General features: G+C 33.0%; 2 protein-coding genes across 2 annotated transcripts in view; one reads left to right on the plus strand and one right to left on the minus strand.

Annotated features, from left to right (window-relative positions):
• The window catches only part of LOC137629552 (MAP kinase-interacting serine/threonine-protein kinase 1-like), a 23,222-nt gene extending 12,003 nt beyond the window's left edge, over positions 1-11,219 (minus strand). Inside the window, exon 1 of the mRNA XM_068360976.1 lies at positions 11,174-11,219. Within this exon, the coding sequence (XP_068217077.1) occupies positions 11,174-11,216 (43 nt within the window). The 5' untranslated portion in view covers positions 11,217-11,219. The remainder of the gene's footprint in view (positions 1-11,173) is intronic.
• The window catches only part of LOC137629258 (uncharacterized), a 245,195-nt gene that overhangs the window by 68,808 nt on the left and 156,363 nt on the right, over positions 1-20,024 (plus strand). The window lies entirely within an intron of this gene.

Here is a 20,024-nt window from a genome sequence, read left to right on the forward strand (position 1 = left end):
ACGCTACGTCCAGACTACCACAACTCTAATTTGCATTTTGGCTTTCACAAGGTATGTGATGCTCTTATTACAATTCCCACCAATGTACAGAAATCCTTTGATTGTGATCAGGAAGTTCGTATATCATTGGCATTGATTCTAGCCTTTGACCGTGTTATTAATTGTGAAGTTCTTGTTTTCAAACTTAAAACTGATAGTAGGTGGGCGTTTTAATATTATAATTGAATTTGTAATAGATTGCAAAGAGTAGTTTTTAATGGGCACCATAGTGACCCCAGGAATGTAGTATCTAGTGTTTCTCAGGACAGTGTTCTCGGGCCTTTACTTTTCATACTATATATGCAAGATAAGTGGTTTGGGATAGAAAACGAAGCTCGTTGCATTATGCAGATGATGCTATTCTCTTTAGATCAAGTCCATTTCCTTAAAATATACACTTATGGTTGCCGATTCATTTAACAAATCTAACTATAGTTGGTGCATGGTGCAAATTATGGGGCATGAAGTTAAACTCAAAGTATGATTGTAAGTTTGTCTAGGAAAAAGGCTACCAAACACAGAGATATTTGCATTGGCAATATAACTATACGCTATTCATTAAAAATTCTAAGTCTGTCGAAATCACTAATAAGTCTTTGCACTTTTCCTTTCGTGGCTGTAACACACATTCTATGTTGATCACATCAGCTTTCGTGAATCATACATACACATTCTAATATATATATATATATATATATATATATATATATATATATATATATATATATATATATATTATATATATATATACACACATGTATAGATAAATTTCTGTACATTATATATACATAAGTATATATAAATTTACGTACACATGAATATACAAGTGTGTATACACACACACACACACACACTATATATATATATATAATATATATATATATATATATATATTATATATATATATATATATATATATATATATATATATATATATATATATATACGTGTGTGTATGTGTGTGCACGCGTGTTTGCACAAGTGCACCGAAAATTATTACTTATATTCTTATCCCATTAGATTAAGAGAACAAAATGAACAACGACTGCAGGTCACAGGCGACATCCTCTTAATCCCCATGGGGCTGGAGAAGCATTTTTAGAGATTAACGGAGTTTTGTCGCAAGTCACAGGTGACATTGCATCATGCCCGACAGTACTGTATGTTTAAGTATTTCTACAACGCAATAGATACTTTTTATTGTCAATACTTTCATTGACCATAATGTACATGCGATATACATAAAAATCCTAAACATAATAGTATGAATGAACATACTCTAAACAGTGAACATAGTGACTCGGAAATTAATGAGTTAAATACAGCAATAAACATTAAGGTTAATCAAATCATCAGGCAAAACAAACTTGAATATTGTCATCATTAATATACCATAATGGAAAAAATAAGATCTTGGTTATGGGAACCAAAACGGGTGCAACTACCAAACTAACCCAATTACCACTGAAAAGATAGAATTGTTTGGGAAATAAATTCTGAAGAATGAAAACAAACATATGAAAATAACCTCAATTCCAACAAATGTTATTTATCTAACGTGAATATTTAAGGACAACAATTTTAACTTAATATCTCTCCAAAAATTCCTTGCTACCATTATGAACACAGACTAAAATTAGTCAGAAAGATCTTTAGTCTACAACATAGGCTTAAAAATTAAGACTTAAATAATAAAAACATCGTCAATTACGAAGTATTGCAATCCCAAGAAACCACAGTCACTTCCTTTAATATTTTCCAAGAAAGAACGTCACTAAATATTTTACACTGCATTGTATACCATTTACGTTCTTTAGCCTTCGAAACCATTAACAGTGCCACTGACCTTACTTCACCTTTGTTGACGTCAGAAAGGTCATCCAAGACATCATAATAGTTGACTATGCGAGGTCAACATGATTCAAGTAATGTCATTCCTGAATTTGATTCATGTCAAAGACTTAGCTTTCGTAATTTCTACGAATTCCCTGAATTTAAAGTTTCTTGGCTTAAGGGATGTTCAGAAACATGGTCAAGAGAGATGACAAGAGATGACAAATGAGATGACCTTCGTAGATTCACGTACGCTGAACATTTCATAAACCTCTATTCTTACAACAAGCCTTCAAGTAGCTTATCATCTGGATAGGGAGAGAGAGAGAGAGAGAGAGAGAGAGAGAGAGAGAGAGAGAGAGAGAGAGAGAGAGAGAGAGAGAGAGAGAATACTTAAATTGGAATGGGTGAGAAACAAAATATATAAATACACATGTACATATATATATATATATATATATATATATATATATATATATATATATATATATATATATATATATATATATATATATATACATTATTTATATACATATATATATACATATATACATTATTTATATATATATATATATATATATATATACATTATTTATATATATATATATATATATTATATATATATATATATATATATATACATATACATATATACATATACATATATATATATATATATATATATATATATATATATATATAGAGAGAGAGAGAGAGAGAGAGAGAGAGAGAGAGAGAGAGAGAGAGAGAGAGAGAGATTCACAAAACTATATACTTAAATATGAGTGGATGAGAAAAACTAATAAAAAATTACAAACATGATTTGAACAGAGGCATCCGATATACAGTAGATAGAATGGGAAGATTATCGAATGATATCTAAGTGAACAACAATACGCTACGTAATTTGTTTACCAATAAGCAACGGAGAATCTACGATTATTTATTTGTCGAAGCCGCTATGACCTTGGTGATAATCCCTTGACTTGATAAAAGTATGATTGGTCACATAACCCCCTTCCGGTTGTTAAACAAAAGCAATGATTATAAGTACTTGGGCATTTCCCAGATAATAACAGAGTTAATAGAAATATTCATCTTCTCTATCACTATTTACATCATTCACCGAAATATCTTGAAGTGAAACGTAGTTATTCATATCTCGCTGGCGCTGATAAGAATCCTCAATGAGAATATTTTTTTTTTCTAAATCTTCATCGAATCAATATTAACAAATCTACAGAGTTTTGAAGTTTTACATTGAGGTAAATAAAGATGTAACTTGATCAAATCGTTCTTAATAAATTATACAATTGGAGAAACACTGTTGGAAGCGTACGTTTTTATAGTTTGTTTATAGGAAATATTTTAATGTTACTAAAAATATTCTATTTTTCTTTATTGCCTTTCCTCACTGGGCCGTTTTCCCTGTTGTGGCCCATGGGCATATAGCATCCTGCTTTTCCAACTAGGGATGTAGCTTAGCATTTAATAATAATAATAATAATAATAATAATAATAATAATAATAATAATAATAATAAATACGGAGTCCTGAGTCTATTGAGTGAAAAAATAGAAAATTTGTTGAATGTGAAGGATTGCAAAAATACATAGCTAAATGGTCCAAGAGTGGAAAACTTTTATGTCATAATGATCAAGCACATAGCTGAAGACATTACGAGAGCAGTTTAAGATATTGAATAAATGGATCAACACAGAGTGGGATTACCAGTGTGATTCTGATTACAGTGGTGACAGTCACCGTGATAACAGAGGCTGACTAGGATTAGTAAGGTATGTCTGAATTATGGAAAGGTTCTTAAGAAAAAAAAAAAACATGTTGAAGAAGATTTAAAAGGGTATACCATTAACCGAGTTGTTACGGATGAGCTTTCTGTGCGAGTGAACGAAGAGCCGCCTGTGCCTTATCTAGATGAACAAACTTCAAGAAATTTCAAAACTGTTGAAATTAAATTAGATCATTAGAAATATATCATAATTAACCTTTATTGAAGTCATAATCACTCAAATATCAATAAAATTCTCTTCGGTATCGCAAAATGACTGAGGAGGTCCTGTATAGATTAGGGTTCCCCTGCTGTATAGGGCCAGAAAATCAGCCTTTAAAACAAGCAAGAAAATATGAAAAATCTAATATATGAAAAATATAATATATTTATCTGATAAAAAACTTGTTTAAAACAGAGAGAGAGAGAGAGAGAGAGAGAGAGAGAGAGAGAGAGAGAGAGAGAGAGAGAGAGAGAGAGAGAGAGAGAGAGAGAGAGAGAGATTTGAGGTTTTCTGGGATCCTGACATCCGATATAGTTTATTGTAAATAAAAGAAAAAAATATATTCAATTACAACCATAAAAGCAAAGATGTCATTTTAATAGTTAAATATTTTCTCAGAGAGAGAGAGAGAGAGAGAGAGAGAGAGAGAGAGAGAGAGAGAGAGAGAGAGAGAGAGATAATTTAAAACTATAACGAAGATTATATTCGCCAAAGGATTAACTTCATCCTTGCCTTTTAACGAAATCTTTTCTTACGATGAGATGAGACAGTATTTGATAAAAAGCTTTATCAATGACATCGCTTTGAGAGAAAATCAGGTCATGCGATATGAGCAACAAATACCGGCTTCTGGTGGTGGATGATGCAACACTGACGACGTATTAACAATTTTGCTCTTTTTGTTTCTTTCTCAAGGTTGTTGGTTATGTTCGCTATGGATAAACAATCACTTTATTATTATTATTATTATTATTTGCTAAGCTACAACCCCAGTTGGAAAAGCAGGATGCCATAAGCCCAAGGGCTCCAACGGGGAAAATAGTCCAGTGAGGAAAGGAAATAAGGAAAAACTAGAATTTTAAGAACAATAACATTAAAATAAATCTTCCATTTATAAACTAAAAAAACTTGAAAATAACAAGAGGAAGAGTAACAAGATAGAGTAGTGTGCCCGAATATATATATATATATATATATATATATATATATATATATATATATATATATATATATATATATATATATATATATATATATATATATATATATTACGGATGAAAATATATTAAGTTTATACGGAATATACATTATTCTCCCAGATTAAAAAGTAATTATGCTTTAGTGAGATACGTATAATCACAATAATGTTATGATTTCCTTATCAATATCGATTTAAAATAATACATGGCTTCATAATAACACACGCAATACTTCTCGCATGTGATTGTGTAGCAAGATAGCAAAGTGGGAATCAACAACATAATTAATGGATTTGACACACCATCATCTTGATGGTTGCAAGTACGTAAGAAAACAGAAGCAGAGGCAGAGAATTCATAAGGGTTGTTGAAATGTTACAGTCTGGCAGTTTGATGGACGCGCGTTCGAGACCCAATGAAGCTCGACGGTTTCTAGTGCTGTCTGTAACCTAACAATCCTTGTGAAGCTAAGGATGGGGGATTTTGAAAGCCTATAGGTCTCTGCTGCGTCGTCAGCAGGCCCTAGCTTGGAGAGGGACTTGGGAGCTGATCATGTGTATATATGGTCAGTCTCCAGGGCAATGTTCTGGCCCTTGCCTTTGCCATTCATGCGTGAATTTAAACCATATAATTAAATCCAAGGTTTATAGACTTCCATTGAATATGCGGTTGCAGGGAGAATCACGTGTGAATGAGATCTATCCTTTAAGAGGTTTAAATCGAGGCTGAAATAGTACTTTTGAAAATATGCGAGAGAAAAAAATCAACCTTTTAAAATAGTAATGGGAAATGAAGAATGGACAAAACTCTTTATATTCTATCCGACTAAGAACAGACACCAAAGTCATCCATCCATTACAGAGAACTGATGAATACGAAATGTAGGAAAAAGGAAAAGGTACAAGGTACGCCTTGAATTAGTCTTTTTTTGTAAATCTTTTGTATATAAATATTTTTGTCCAATAATAATAATAATAATAATAATAATAATAATAATAATAATAATAATAATAATAATAATTATTATTATCAGAACACGACGCAGATCCTGGCATTTGATTAATTTAGTAACAATAAAGGTAATAAGGGAAATTCGGGAATAAAAGCGAATGTAGAAAAATAGTGCAAGTTACATCACTATAAAATCTTGAATGAGAGGAGTAAAATACAGAAAAGATAATAAAAGTATATGCAATACCATCAATATAAACATATTTTATATAACATTTCCATGGATCCAAATTAATGTTGAACAGCCACGTGTTCGATTAAAGTCTTTGCGTCAATACATCGATGGAGTGCTTCATTTGCCCTGACAAACGTCGCAGTTGATAGCATTATAAAATCAGTGATAAAAATAAACTGTGACGTTTGACATTGGAGTAATTTGGATATAACCGAGACAAGAATCATTGGGGAGAGAGAGAGAGAGAGAGAGAGAGAGAGAGAGAGAGAGAGAGAGAGAGAGACGTGACTCTATAGTTTCATTTTACATAGAATTGAGCAACAACTAACGTGTCTTGCAATCGGAGAAAAATAAAAGAAACAACAACAATCAGCCAAAGAGCTAAGGGGGGGGGGGGTTGAGAGAAGTTTAATGGAAGAGTTGACAGGTTTCACAGTACTTTATGACCCTGTAATAGGCCTAAACGACAAGGCTTATTTTTCAGGTCATCCGTGTTAACAAGCTTTAGCAAATAAAGCTGCCATTCACCTTTGAGAAAATGGTCTTTAAAGACGTTCAAAGAAAAATCTGTAAAATACTGAACTACTAAATACCTGTCAACGGAAAACTTTAAGTTGTAAATAAAAATAGTATTCGGCCGAACTATTTCTTTCAAAAAATGTTCAGGGGACAGTTAACCTAATGTCTTAATCTAGCTAAGGTCCTGTTGATAATTTATGACTGTATTCTGAAGAAAGTAATAGCAAGACAAACATATATGTATATGGTACATTATTTTGTAGTGTCATTGCCTTTGTAGTCTGTACTATGGTCTTCTACTGTCTTGGGCAACAGTTTTCTTGCTTTAGGGTACACTGAGGCTTACTATTCTAATTTGTTTCCTTATTGCAGTTCCTCCCTGGGCTATTTTCTTTGTGGGGACTATTGAGATGATAGCATCCTGCTTTTCCAAAAAGGTTTGTATAAATTGTATCTTAGCTAGTAATTATAATAATGATTTGCCGGGCGTACTATAGATAACCAGTAAAATAGGTAAAATTCTTATAAACTTATTTGCACACTCCTCGGGAGGGGATCACATTTAAAGGTCTACAACTCTCGATAGTTCCTCTTTTCATACAACGGCCAAATTTAAGTTCGTAATACAAGGCAGGCAGTTAATTCTAATAGCCAGGCCTTCTCCATCATGAGGCTCAATACTACATAGTATTCTAGAAGTTTTATTCCAGCTGTTCCTAAGTTGTGGAATGATCTTCCTAATCGGGTAGTTGAATCAGTGGAACTTCAAAAGTTCAAAGTTGGAGCAAATGTTTTTATGTTGACCAGGCTGACATGAGTTTTTATTGTTTACATATGACATATCTGTTTTTGTCGTTATTAATAGTTTATATAAAACATATCTGTTTTGACGCTGTTACTGTTTTTAGAATGATATATTGTTAATTTATTCTCATCATTTATTTATTTCCTTTCCTCACTGGGCTATTTTTCCCTGTTGGAGCCCTTGGGTTTATAGCATCTTGCTTTCCAACTAGGGTTGTAGCTTGGCTAATAATAATAATAATAATAATAATAATAATAATAATAATAATAATACTCTGATACAACCAATTTCCTGCTCTCTACTATATGTTATAATTCATCCATGGAATTTCCTTAGTTTAAATACTCTATAGCAATGCTGTGAACTAGTTTTTAAATCTATAAATATTGCTCAAACTAAAGTATTTCTTCAGGTACCTTTACGAATCAGAGAGAGAGAGAGAGAGAGAGAGAGAGAGATTCCATCAATTAGGGACAGCAAAGAAAAAACTAACGTTGCAATTCTGTATTGAGTAAAAATACACTTTTTAAATGTAGGCCTATATAGCCATGTTTATGAAGGGCAATAATATTAGTGAACCTGGATTAGAAGTTAAAAGAGAAAAATCTTCTATCAATTTTCAACTCTTACATATGAAAAGGTATCCTGTGATTTACATTTCCTCAACCTTATTTTCAACACAAGCCTAATTTCTATAGTAAAGCTTTAATTTTCAAATATATTATAGTATCTGTCATCCAAACACATCAAAAAAATGTATTTCATCAATAATACTTATAAACTTTAGGACCCAAATTCTGTTCAAAATTTCAACCTATCCTACTACACAATTTTCAATTCCTCTATGGAAATTAACTAAGCAGCAGTGGCGAATTGCATTACAATTGCTCAAAACTGTAACTATAGTTTCAATAATTTCATATATAGGATAATAGCCTTACATTGGACCAAAGTATGAACAAAGGTTCATTGTGTTAAATACATACCTATATCCATTAATTTCTTAACTGAGGGGAACTGATTCCATAACAGACCAATGGAGAGAGAGAGAGAGAGAGAGAGAGAGAGAGAGAGAGAGAGAGAGAGAGAGAGAGAGAGAGAGAGAGAGAGAGAGAGAGGAATTCACATTCACTGCAGAATTTTTTTTTCTCTTATCGGATGTAAAAAGTAGTTTTCCGTGACACTGATGGGAGGTCGCTGTTAAAAGGAATGTGGCCCAGGGATCAAATGCTCGTAAATATTGTAAAGAATGGGTAATGCCCTCCTAACTCAGGATTCAGCACAGCCTTTAATGAAGGCATAGAATATGGGTAAAATGTTACAGGAGAAACTCAAGACACCCATTTTCTCTAGTAAGAATACCCATGAATAGGGAAACGGTGGGTTATTATACTTAAGTTAAAGGAATGAGGATGAGTTGCACAAAGGTTGAATTGCTCAAGAAAACAAGAAAATTCAGAACCCAACGAGTTTATGTATACGACTAAAGCAGTTTGCTCCTTGTTAACCATATTACGATCAAAAACCTACATATGAACAACGTATAAGAGTATTATTAACGTAAGAGTATTATTAAACTAATGCTTGTCCAAAACGGTCATAATTTACAAGATGATCCGGGTTAATTATACGTTATAGACTAATATCCAAGGAATTGCTGGTAAACACCAAAAGTGGCTGAAATCCTGTAACAAGAGTGAGCGTCGTGGTGACAAGGTAGGGGGAGTCAATGAGACAAATAGGTAAAGAGCGCTGAGCTTGATGGTCTACTATCCTATAAAAATCAAAGAAATCCCTTCAGGTCCGTCTGAGCTAAGAAGCCTGACTGCAAGGCACTGAAAGAAACCGATCCTATCCCTTTCTTTTTCTCTTTGTTTCTCTTTGTTTTGGGTTTAAATCCAACCCTCCACTGAAGTCGAGTGAACTACTTATCGAGCGGGTCCATATCAATCATCTAACGAAACATTTTCATTATAACTTGTACAATTTTTTGATTGTAGCATCTTCCAAATTATATGATCTTGTGAAAAGTAATGTCTTTAGTTTCTTCTTAAATTCAATTACTCCCTTTAAGTCCTTCATTCAAGTTGGAAGTTTATTATAATGTCTAGGCGCACAGTAGCTGAAAGCCCTTTCACCAAAGTTACTATTTGTTCTTGGTTCAGATAGTCTATGTTTGTCACTTCATCCATATCTATCCATGATAATCTATTAAATCCATATACGAGTTGTGATAGCAAGGTAAACAAGGCACCCGGACTGACCAACTGTGCAATGTAATATACACAGAACACATCCCCTGCTTTGAATATTGAGAGTTCCTGTAGAGTAACACTTCTAGAAACTATACAAACATCACCATTCGGCTTAATAATACCAGTAATAATAATCTTATAGTGCATAATCATGTCTTGTCCATATACTCAATTTATACTATCGGACATTTCTAGTATAGGTTAACTAATAAGATAAACAGAGTTTAAAAGCGACATCTAATGAGGTTAACAGTTCAAGGGTTATGCAGTCAATAAGCATTTCAGTGTATCATATGTATGCTAAAAATAACTAGAAAATTTTGGCCACCTGTGGTTCTAAATTTACATTTTTACAAGACATACTTATTGGGGTACAGTGTTCAAGAAGTCTGGTATGTAAATGAAAGGATAATTACAAAATTATTTCACAAAAATATCGAATAAGAGGTACGAGTTAATATAAATTAAAATTATTCAATAGGAGATGCAAAGTGGACATTTGCAAATTGCCTAGTAGATATATTTAAAAGTACACGAACCAAAAGACTTGAAAAAAACCATTTAAAGGCTTATACGGGAAGTAAAGATTCGGGAACAATCATTTGCGAAACCATATAGGGTGGGGAACAACAAAACCAATATTTAATACCTAGTTTCAAGTTGAGACTTTTATATATAGTTACTAGTTTGAAATCAAAATTACTCATTAAAGCATAATTATAATTTTATGGACTTTCGGCTGCACATAAAATTGCAAGACCCTGTGCCTAAGGCTGGAAGGGCCAGGCAATCTACAACAACAACAACAACAACAACAACAACAACAACAACATATACTCATTTAGCAACTGACACTCTTAATATTTCGTCAAACTAAAACCTTTTTAAACTAACTTTCTTGGAAAAAAAAAACGTAGAATAACGTAGCATATACTCACCATGTACTATTATAGCAGTTATATAATAGAAATTTTCAATTTTTAAGGAAGATAATACACCTGACGGGATTCATAAAAAAACAGCCTTATTAGAGCGATGCACTACGTCTCATTTTCCCTAACACAAGAATGTAAACAAAAAAACTTTCAGGTAAACTTTCGGTGTCTGCGATGGCTCATAATTATAACTTTGAAAAATAAAATTCTCAAAACTCCAATATTCATGATGGAGAAATTTTTGATTTTTAAATTCCAACTAATCCTGACTACCTACGGCAAAGATGGTAAGAAAGCACAATTTTCATGAAATCTGTCTTGGAATGAATTACACTTAATCACAGGCCTACTATGAAGGTTTATGAAAAAATACCCCTACTTGAATATTGCTATCCCAAAAGAATACAATTCCGTTTTCAATTAAATTTTTACGCCTTTCACAAAATCAAATTCACACTGGTGCTTTGACTATGATAAAACAAACCGCAGCATTAACTTTTAGTGCTGGTTTCCAAAACAACCCAACTTGCACAGAATTCGTCCCTTGCATAAACCAAAAGAGTCTTAAAAAACTATACATTTATACGAAAACAAAACCCAAAAACTCACCTCGGTACTCGTGAATGAGAGAGCCCGCCATACTCCCTTTCATTTAACAATGAAAAATATAAGTTCTTTCACAACAAAAACATCTGATGGCAAGATCTCTCGCACCACGGTGTTCACTGTGAAATATTTGACTACCAAATCCATCTTTTCTTGAAGGAAAGGTTTGAAGCTACTGTAGTCTCGAAAGGTTCGCCGTGTTCAGAGAACCAGTTCAAGGAGGATTTCGGAGATTCGAAACTAGTTTAAAAAAAGTTTAAGAAGTTCTTATAAGCAATTTTTGAGTGGGTATTTTAGAAAGAAAGGAAAGTTTGGGATTTTTGCAGCTTTCTTACACCCTTTCGTATCACGCCATTTGGAAATATATAAAACTTATATACGGTAAGTGTGCTCGTTTTCTGAAAAAAAAAAACAATTCGAACAGCCTCTTTACCTAGAGAAAACCCGTTGTTCAAAATTTCGAAGTTCGGGGAAAGAGTTCGAATACTGATATGGAACAAAGGAAAAAAAATACAAACAGTTATAGAATAGCATTTTCACAAGCTAAATTGTTACGAAACTGTTTATCAAAAATAAAATGACAAGACACTTCTGCTTGACAATTTCATACTTCATAGATATTTTGAAATTAGGGTTAACCATAGCATTGTTTGTAAAATCTAAGTTATCTTGTGATTAATAACATAAATAAAAGCCTAAAACGTTTCAACACGTTCATACAAAACGTTTACATGAAAGACTTTCTTTTGTCCCATAAAAATAAGCAGACGACTTCGTTTGGTCTCCTTTTCATGTGATGATTGACATATATGTTACAATGTAAAACATGAAATCTAAAGCAAATAACAATGAAGATACGGGGGAGGGGGCTCTTGCATAGAGGGAGGGTCAGAGGATTTGGTATATGCATAACGAGCCTAAAAATTTCTACTGCTTTAAAGATGGGAAAAATGGACTACCAGTTTTAGTTACTGTATTTATGGGTGAATAATGACTCGCAGGATACGAACCTAAATATCCGCTGCAATTTTTGGGTTAATTTTATATTCTTAAAATTCAAATCAAGGTTTGAATAAAGATAAAAATATTCAATAAAAATCTGCATTATTTTATATGAAATCATATCTACTCCATAGGTTTTTTTTTCTATTTTTATTCGAAGTTCTTTGCGTTTATAATTTACATGATATTAGAAATACATAAAATCAATAGGACTCCATACAAATCATGCTTAATTTGCTCTAGCTTGCGTTCCATACCACAAGAAAATGCAAAAATTCTATTTAGTATAAATTTGTAATAACTTTACAGAATAAAAAATTTCACACTTGTTTTGATTTTGCGTAAATTTGACTTTATTTCGTGTAAATATGTTATAAAATGCGATTACACACACACACACACACACACACACACACACACACACACACACACACACACACATATATATATATATATATATATATATATATATATATATATATATATATGTATATATATATATATATATATATATATATATATATATATATATATATATATATATATATATATATATATGTGTGTGTGTGTGTGTGTGTGTGTAAACATACATGTATGAGTCACCCTCATAAATAATATAGTTCTATAAAATTCACATGACCACCCAAACTAATATCGAAAATCACTTACGTAAGAATCCTCGTGTCATTCGCTCTATACATTAATGACATAAAATGGTTATGAGTAATAAGTTTGCTATAATGATGACTTCCAAAGCGACGAAAGAAAAATTAAAGCAGGTGTTCGAGTCCCCCACTCGTACATATGTTAAATAAAGAGTCCCAGCCATTACCAGATAGGCCATTAATTAATACAGGAATCGTGTGGATCGCAACGTGATGTTGAGATCAGCACGTGGCCATACACATTTTTTTCCAGTCATATATAAATATCATTATTTCTCAAGGGGGCATTCAATGTCCAACACTGTTTTAATATAGAATTAAAAATGTGTTCTTTTCCTTGTCATGAAAAACTATTTATTTGGAGCGTGACACACCCACACACACACACACACACACATATATATATATATATATATATATATATATATATATATATATATATATATATATATATATATATATATATATATATATATATATATATAAAGTGTGTGTAAGGTATGAGGCTGCATATCATGGGAATTTCGTGATATTGACAACTACTGTGCAGAGAAGGCTTTTACTTATTTCGAACAGTTAAGCAAAATGCTACTGCAATTGGTTTCGAGCGAAGAAGCTCATCATCCGCCAATTAGAGTAATTTCTTCTAATCAAGGGGTCTGCAACCAGTCATTACGAGTTACTATGCTATAAAGACAAGACGCACCATAATATTCTAAGGAATTTGGTCTTCCTTGGGCAGCAGTGTCAGTAGTATAGTAGCGATTACAATGACTCCAGTATCATTTTATGAGGAAGCTTCATAAACCTTACATCATGCAGGATTATAAGACTGAGCAATGATGATTAGTATGAGATGTGCAGGAATGAAAGTGGTTCCCTTGTGATATGAGAGAAAGAGGTTAATCTTAGAATTGGTGAGACAAGAGGGTAACTAAAGCACTGGAAATTTTAGGAAGGGATGGAGAATTTCTGAACAAGAAAATTAGGGATGTATAAAGGATTGTTGAACTAACTCTATTTTAAGACACCGAAATGGATTTATGGAATGTCAGTGTGTTTTTATGTTGTACACGTGGAGTATAAAATGTTGAAAGCATTAAAAATGTCATGCTACAAGGTGTGGTAAATCTTTGGTCACGGTGAAAACATCGAGTTGAGTGTTTTGTGGTTGCTCGACCAAAAGCAGAGAATCGAGGAAGTTAGACTTGTGAATGCGGGTGGAGGGAAGCCGAGAAAGTCTTGACTGGATAGGACTAAAAGTGAAGAAGAAAGAAAGATTGAGGTAGTCGCGGTTTATGTGGGTATTGGAGGGTAGTGTGACGGCAGAGAGAAAGGTTATGACTCAAAGGCAGGATACAATCAACTGAGTAACTTTATTAAAGAACACTCTCCTTTACATACAAAACCTCAAGGCAACAGGAATTTTCATGTTCACAAGACAGACAATGTTAGAGATGAAAAACGGAGACCTGTTTATTCAGGTTCTTTTTAGTGCGAGGGAAGAGCGCAGATACAAGCATAATATATACAAAATAATTTATGTACGATCGTGTGACACACGGTTGGTACAGTAGACATTATGTTGATGAGCCGATATCGTGGATTTTGTTTATACAGTGTGTTCATCTTTGATTCACCAGTTACAGAATGAACATGTTAGTAATTCACGATATTCTTTCCCACCAGAAACAAGTCCATTTGGGGTTAGTATGGCAATCAAATCTTGTTTGTCAATATAAATTACTTATCACAGATCGCATTTCAAAGTCAAAAGTCAACGTTATCAAATAAAATTTATCTAATAACATATAGTCCGTTGATGCTAGTGTACACAATCAATCTAATTTCATCTCCAATCTATAATTTTATTACAGTGAACTTCACTAATTACAGACAGGCTAGAAAATATAGGTAATTGTTGTACCAACCCCTAAAAATTAGGTTTTTTTTTTTTTTTTTTTTTGATTCAAAGATGTTCGATTATCTCTTATCTCGCTTAATTGCTCAACACTTACCACTCCACGGACACTTGCTTCTATACTACGAACGTCTATATTTAGTTTCTACTTGATGTAAAGAAATATATTTTACGGTCTACTATCTGAAATTTCCCCAAGGGTTCAGACTTGAAGCTAACATTTCAGTCCGTTTACTTTGATCGCTTTTCGTCACTTTTCTGATATCAATATGTGAAAGTTAATTCTTTTACTAGCTAATGTTTTTGGTCAGCAATTACATAAAAACAAGGTAAATTTCATGAGTGATATCCAACTTACAAGGAAAAATGGCACATCGACAATTTTACTGGTAATAAATTATAATTTCTTTCGCCAATTAATCATGTAATAATACAGGATATTTAGGGGGGTTTTCATCAAATACATCCAAACATATTTTTCATCTGTGCCAGTCCATTTATTTTCTATAGTTCATTTGCAGGTCCAAAAATTTCCTTAATCTGTATGTCAAGTTTACATAATATATTGTAATTATCATCTTGGGTTAACTGATGAATGCTTATATTTCTAATTTATTGTCGAACAGTAGTGTTAAAATCGAAAAGTCGGTGTTGATGATCAACACCGACTTTTCGATTTTAACTCTCAATAAAATATCACGAAGGTTTGGGTAAAAAAAAAATGGTATATATTTGAACTTTTTTTTTATTTATATCACCAAATGACCTCGATTAATCCAAGCCAACTTTCAAATGTTTTTCCAGAAGGGAAAAGTAATTTTGCCTTTATCAAGTGTTGAAACGTATTAACTGGGACAAGAAACAAATTTGTTTCTCATTACTTACTATCAGGCATACACAAATTGGCTGAAAATCAAGGTTATTATCACCGACAAAGCTTGTAATTAGAGAAAGAATAAAATATTTTATGACACAACGCTTGACTGTAGCATCAAGAAAGAAGCTGTTTATAGCTGGACAGGTGCACAAGGTACAATTGATGAAGATCTTTCAACATTGTAAGAATACGCGAAACACTTGGGGAAATACACCAATACCAAGAAACTAATACCTTTGACGTGGGAAAGGTTCCTGAAGATTGGATAAGATATTGGTAAAATAAGAAGGACAATTAGAGGGTCTTAAGTATGGTCCATTGACGTAATATAAAATGAGCCTTATCAAGTTAATGGGGGATTAATAGGGATAAATATAGTTTATTGGATGTATAATAAAAACCTAAAAGGTTTTCATATTAATTCTCGGCTATTTACTTTGTCCAATTAATCGGCTGACAGTTACTAAAAAGTTTAATTTAATGCTAATCAGAAGGCAAGTTTAGTCGTAAGTACATAAAAAGGGTATTTTATTAGATTGACCTATGCAATCTTGTCCTGCATGTTGAGAAACTGTAATGCAGATATGAATCTATCATGGTTAAAAGTAAGAATTTTTTTTTTCTGTACTGATTGTATATGGAGATAATATGAAATTCCAAACCAAGTGAACTTGCAAGTATAGTAATGGCTGGATACAAGGAATAGGAAAATGTATTATATTAATAAATCGTATAGTTTAAGCACTAGGTTAATCTAAAACTGTAGAAATATGATAAGGCACAATAAAGCATTATGATTAATGTTCATAAGGGATAATTTTGAGTACGGTAAGTAAGTCTACTATTTCATATAAACTTATTTAATTCACTGCCGTTTTCAAGTTAATGCTTCACATAGTATGTAATGAAGCTAAACATTGGAGACTACTGTATACATCACTTCTCAAGTAGCGTATAGGCAAAAACTCTGACTTATCTTGGTGGTCCCCCATCCAAATACTGACTAGACTAAACGATGTTTATATCCATCAATGCCTGAATTATTAATGTAAGAAAAATTGCTCATAGCACAGAACCTGTATTTAGATGAATGCTTGGAAAGGAATGTCACAGAGTAATTGCAGAAATTCAGATAAATATGAGAGGTGTTGATGAGCTGGAGTTCAATGGACGATAATTTCTATAAAGAGAGTGCTACCGCAAAACGTTATCATATAAATTCGACTGTAATTAAGGCATACTCAAATTGCTATTTGATTGTCAAACCCTTTTGAGCCCTACATGGATCTGATGAACGTTCATCTCAATTCCTTTCTAAATTCCAAAAAACAATCAGGGGAGTGACCATCAATAGCCTAAACTGTGCCGGAAACAAGATTTTAATGTCTTCACTGAGTGCCAAAGTGTTTGCGTCTTAACTGTTACCTGCTTTCGAGACACCGATTAATTTGATACAATATGCAATGAAAAAAAAAATATGAATGGACTGTCCGCACATCAAGGCCTAATCAAACGAATCAGTATTTAAATCGTCATTGTGTGCTCTTGGTTTTATAAAGTCCTACAAAAGAGTGACATCCGGGATAAGGACAAACCATTTTAAGAAACCCCTTGATATTTATTTTTCAGAGAGAGAGAGAGAGAGAGAGAGAGAGAGAGAGAGAGAGAGAGAGAGAGAGGAGAGAGAGAGAGAGAGGGGGGGGGGTGGTTACCATGGTAGCCAAGGACACTGGAAGGGGGAGAAAAGGATAAGGTCGTTTATAAACATTTTATCTGGGAGTTCTTCATTTCCTTGTGATTGGAAGGACGTCTTCATTCTAGAATGAAAAGTCAACCGACGCCGCTGTGAAAGTTAGCTCTGAAGGAAAATCCAGCTTTTTGACGTTTCTGTAGTCAACTGATGCAAGACAGATTTATCTTGATAAAATGATCATGGCAGCCTTTAAAATGTTCAGCAACGAACTATAAAAGAACTGAAAAAATTAGTATCCTTGAAAAACAAAAATAAATTAATACTGTTTACAATAGTATGATACTTTGCTTAGTCTAATAACAAGAATGATATCAAAATCATTATTATTATTACTGTAATAAAGTGATATAGTGGGATCACTTTGGTGAATACTTAAAAGATCAGACTAACGGACGAAAAGTTTTTTTTTTCACGTAATAACTTTCAAAAGTATTTCCTTATGACTTTGACTCGCGTTATGAAGTAAATTGTACACTAACTTTTGGCCTTTTTTAAAGCAATTTAATTTTGCTTATATTTTAATTTTGTCTAAACAATGTTTTGTATAAAGATATGGGCGTGTCTGTACTGCTAGAAGAGGCTGTATCATTTCAGGTGGTGATTATATAATTAATATCATCAACCCACGAATTTACTATGGGATAGCCTCTCTACGGGACCTTCCATTGTTTGAGTTCGAGTTCCATTGCTTGAAGGGATATTCTCGAACACTTCAGAGCTGTGTACTGTCTTACTCTTCTCTTATTACCCACAGACTTCTTTTGCTCATATTTCATTGTTAACATAGAAACAAAGTTATAACGTAATCCAGATATTTTGTAAATAAAGAAAATGAAAAAACGGCATGGAGAGAGGTCTAACATTCGAGGTAGTGAGAAAAGACCAGATAAAACAGTAAACTACTAGAAATGCACTCTGAGAGTGCAGACCTACGCCACAGCAGCTTATTTCTCGAAACCAGCGTGTCTTACCCAGAATTAATTAATCTTTTCCAGCTCTTTACATAAGTTTAAAATCCTTACAAGTTTCATTGTTTTACGATCAAAATTGCAGCCGTATGGCTGATGACCGGAATTTGACCTTTTGCTTGACCTTGACCTTCGAACTTAACAGCTCTTTACGTAAGTTTAAAATCCCTACAAGTTTCATTACTTTAAGATTAAAATTGTGGCCGTCTAGTTGACCGGAATTTGACATTTTCCTTGATTTTGACCTTGGATTTGACCAAGTATTAACTGGTGTGGACTTTCACACACTCAAATATGAACCAAGTTTGAAGTCTCTGAGACAACGATGTCTAAACTAATGGCTGATTACGTGAATTGGACATTTTGCTTGACTGTGACCTTGACCTTCCGAAATTTAATAATTTCAAGCTTTTTAGTTCAACAGTTAATCCCTGCAAGTTTCATTACTCTACGAATAAAATTGTGACCAGGAAGCTGCTCACAAAAAAAAAAAAAAAAAAAAAAAAAAAACCGCACACACAAACACAAACAGGGGGTAAAATATAACCTCCTTCCAACTTCGTTGTCAGAGGTAATCATGAAAACAGACGCAATGGGTTACCTCCAAAACCACAGAAATTTTACGAATTGAGATGCAAAAAAAAAAAAAAAAAAAAAAAAAAAAAAAAAAAAAAAAGGCTCTTCTTCACACAATCACAATATTAGATAACAGAATGGGAAATCATTAACTACGAACTCTATTCAAAAGCCCACGTTATTAGACCACTGACTTTACTAGGCTCTCTTATTAGCCCCTATAATCAGTCAGCGAGCTGAATTCTGATTCGGTGGTTCGATTTCCCAACACAGCGTCAATGAGAAATGACAATGGGATATCATGAATGTCAATAGGCTAGTCCACCATTATAAATCACATTAAAACTACCTATATATAATATAAACTGCTAACACAGGAACCACCGTGAAGAGAGAGAGAGAGAGAGAGAGAGAGAGAGAGAGAGAGAGATCTTTGGCACACCGCCACAGTATTGTTTAGTGAAGTTATATAACAGACTCCTCTCTCTCTCTCTCTCTCTCTCTCTCTCTCTCTCTCTCTCTCTATTTTAAAGAAACAAAATTTAAAATTCAAATCAAACTAAATTAACGTATACACCATAACACAGCAAAATAAAACAAACTCATCGATTTTAAGAAAATAAACGAGTTACTGGTTCATAATATTAATATAAACTAGCAGGTACAACTCTAGACGGATGTTGTTTATGAGATCGGCATTGTCCCTAGTTGATGTCGCTCACTATCACGCAGTTCACTGTAATGTTGATACATTTAACAGCATATTCAAGATATTACCATGATATTTGGCAGAAACAGAAAAACTGTTTCACATCAATCCATGAAATTTTCATTTAGATACGTGAATTATTCTAGGAACAATTTACTCCACCCACCAAAATAACCATTCATCCCATACCGAAATAAACGTGTGCTGTGGCTCTACTATGGTAGATATCAACAGGAAAATTGGAATGGATAAAGTAAATATCCATCCCATAAATTTCATTTCGATATGTGAAGTATTCTACGAGTATGTGACGGCCGAGAGCAAGGTTATGACTCAAAGGCAGGATGCAATCAACTGAGTAACTTTATTAAAGAACACTCTCC

This window comes from Palaemon carinicauda, chromosome 37 (assembly GCF_036898095.1).
Source record: "Palaemon carinicauda isolate YSFRI2023 chromosome 37, ASM3689809v2, whole genome shotgun sequence".
NCBI classification, from domain to species: Eukaryota; Metazoa; Arthropoda; class Malacostraca; order Decapoda; family Palaemonidae; genus Palaemon; species Palaemon carinicauda.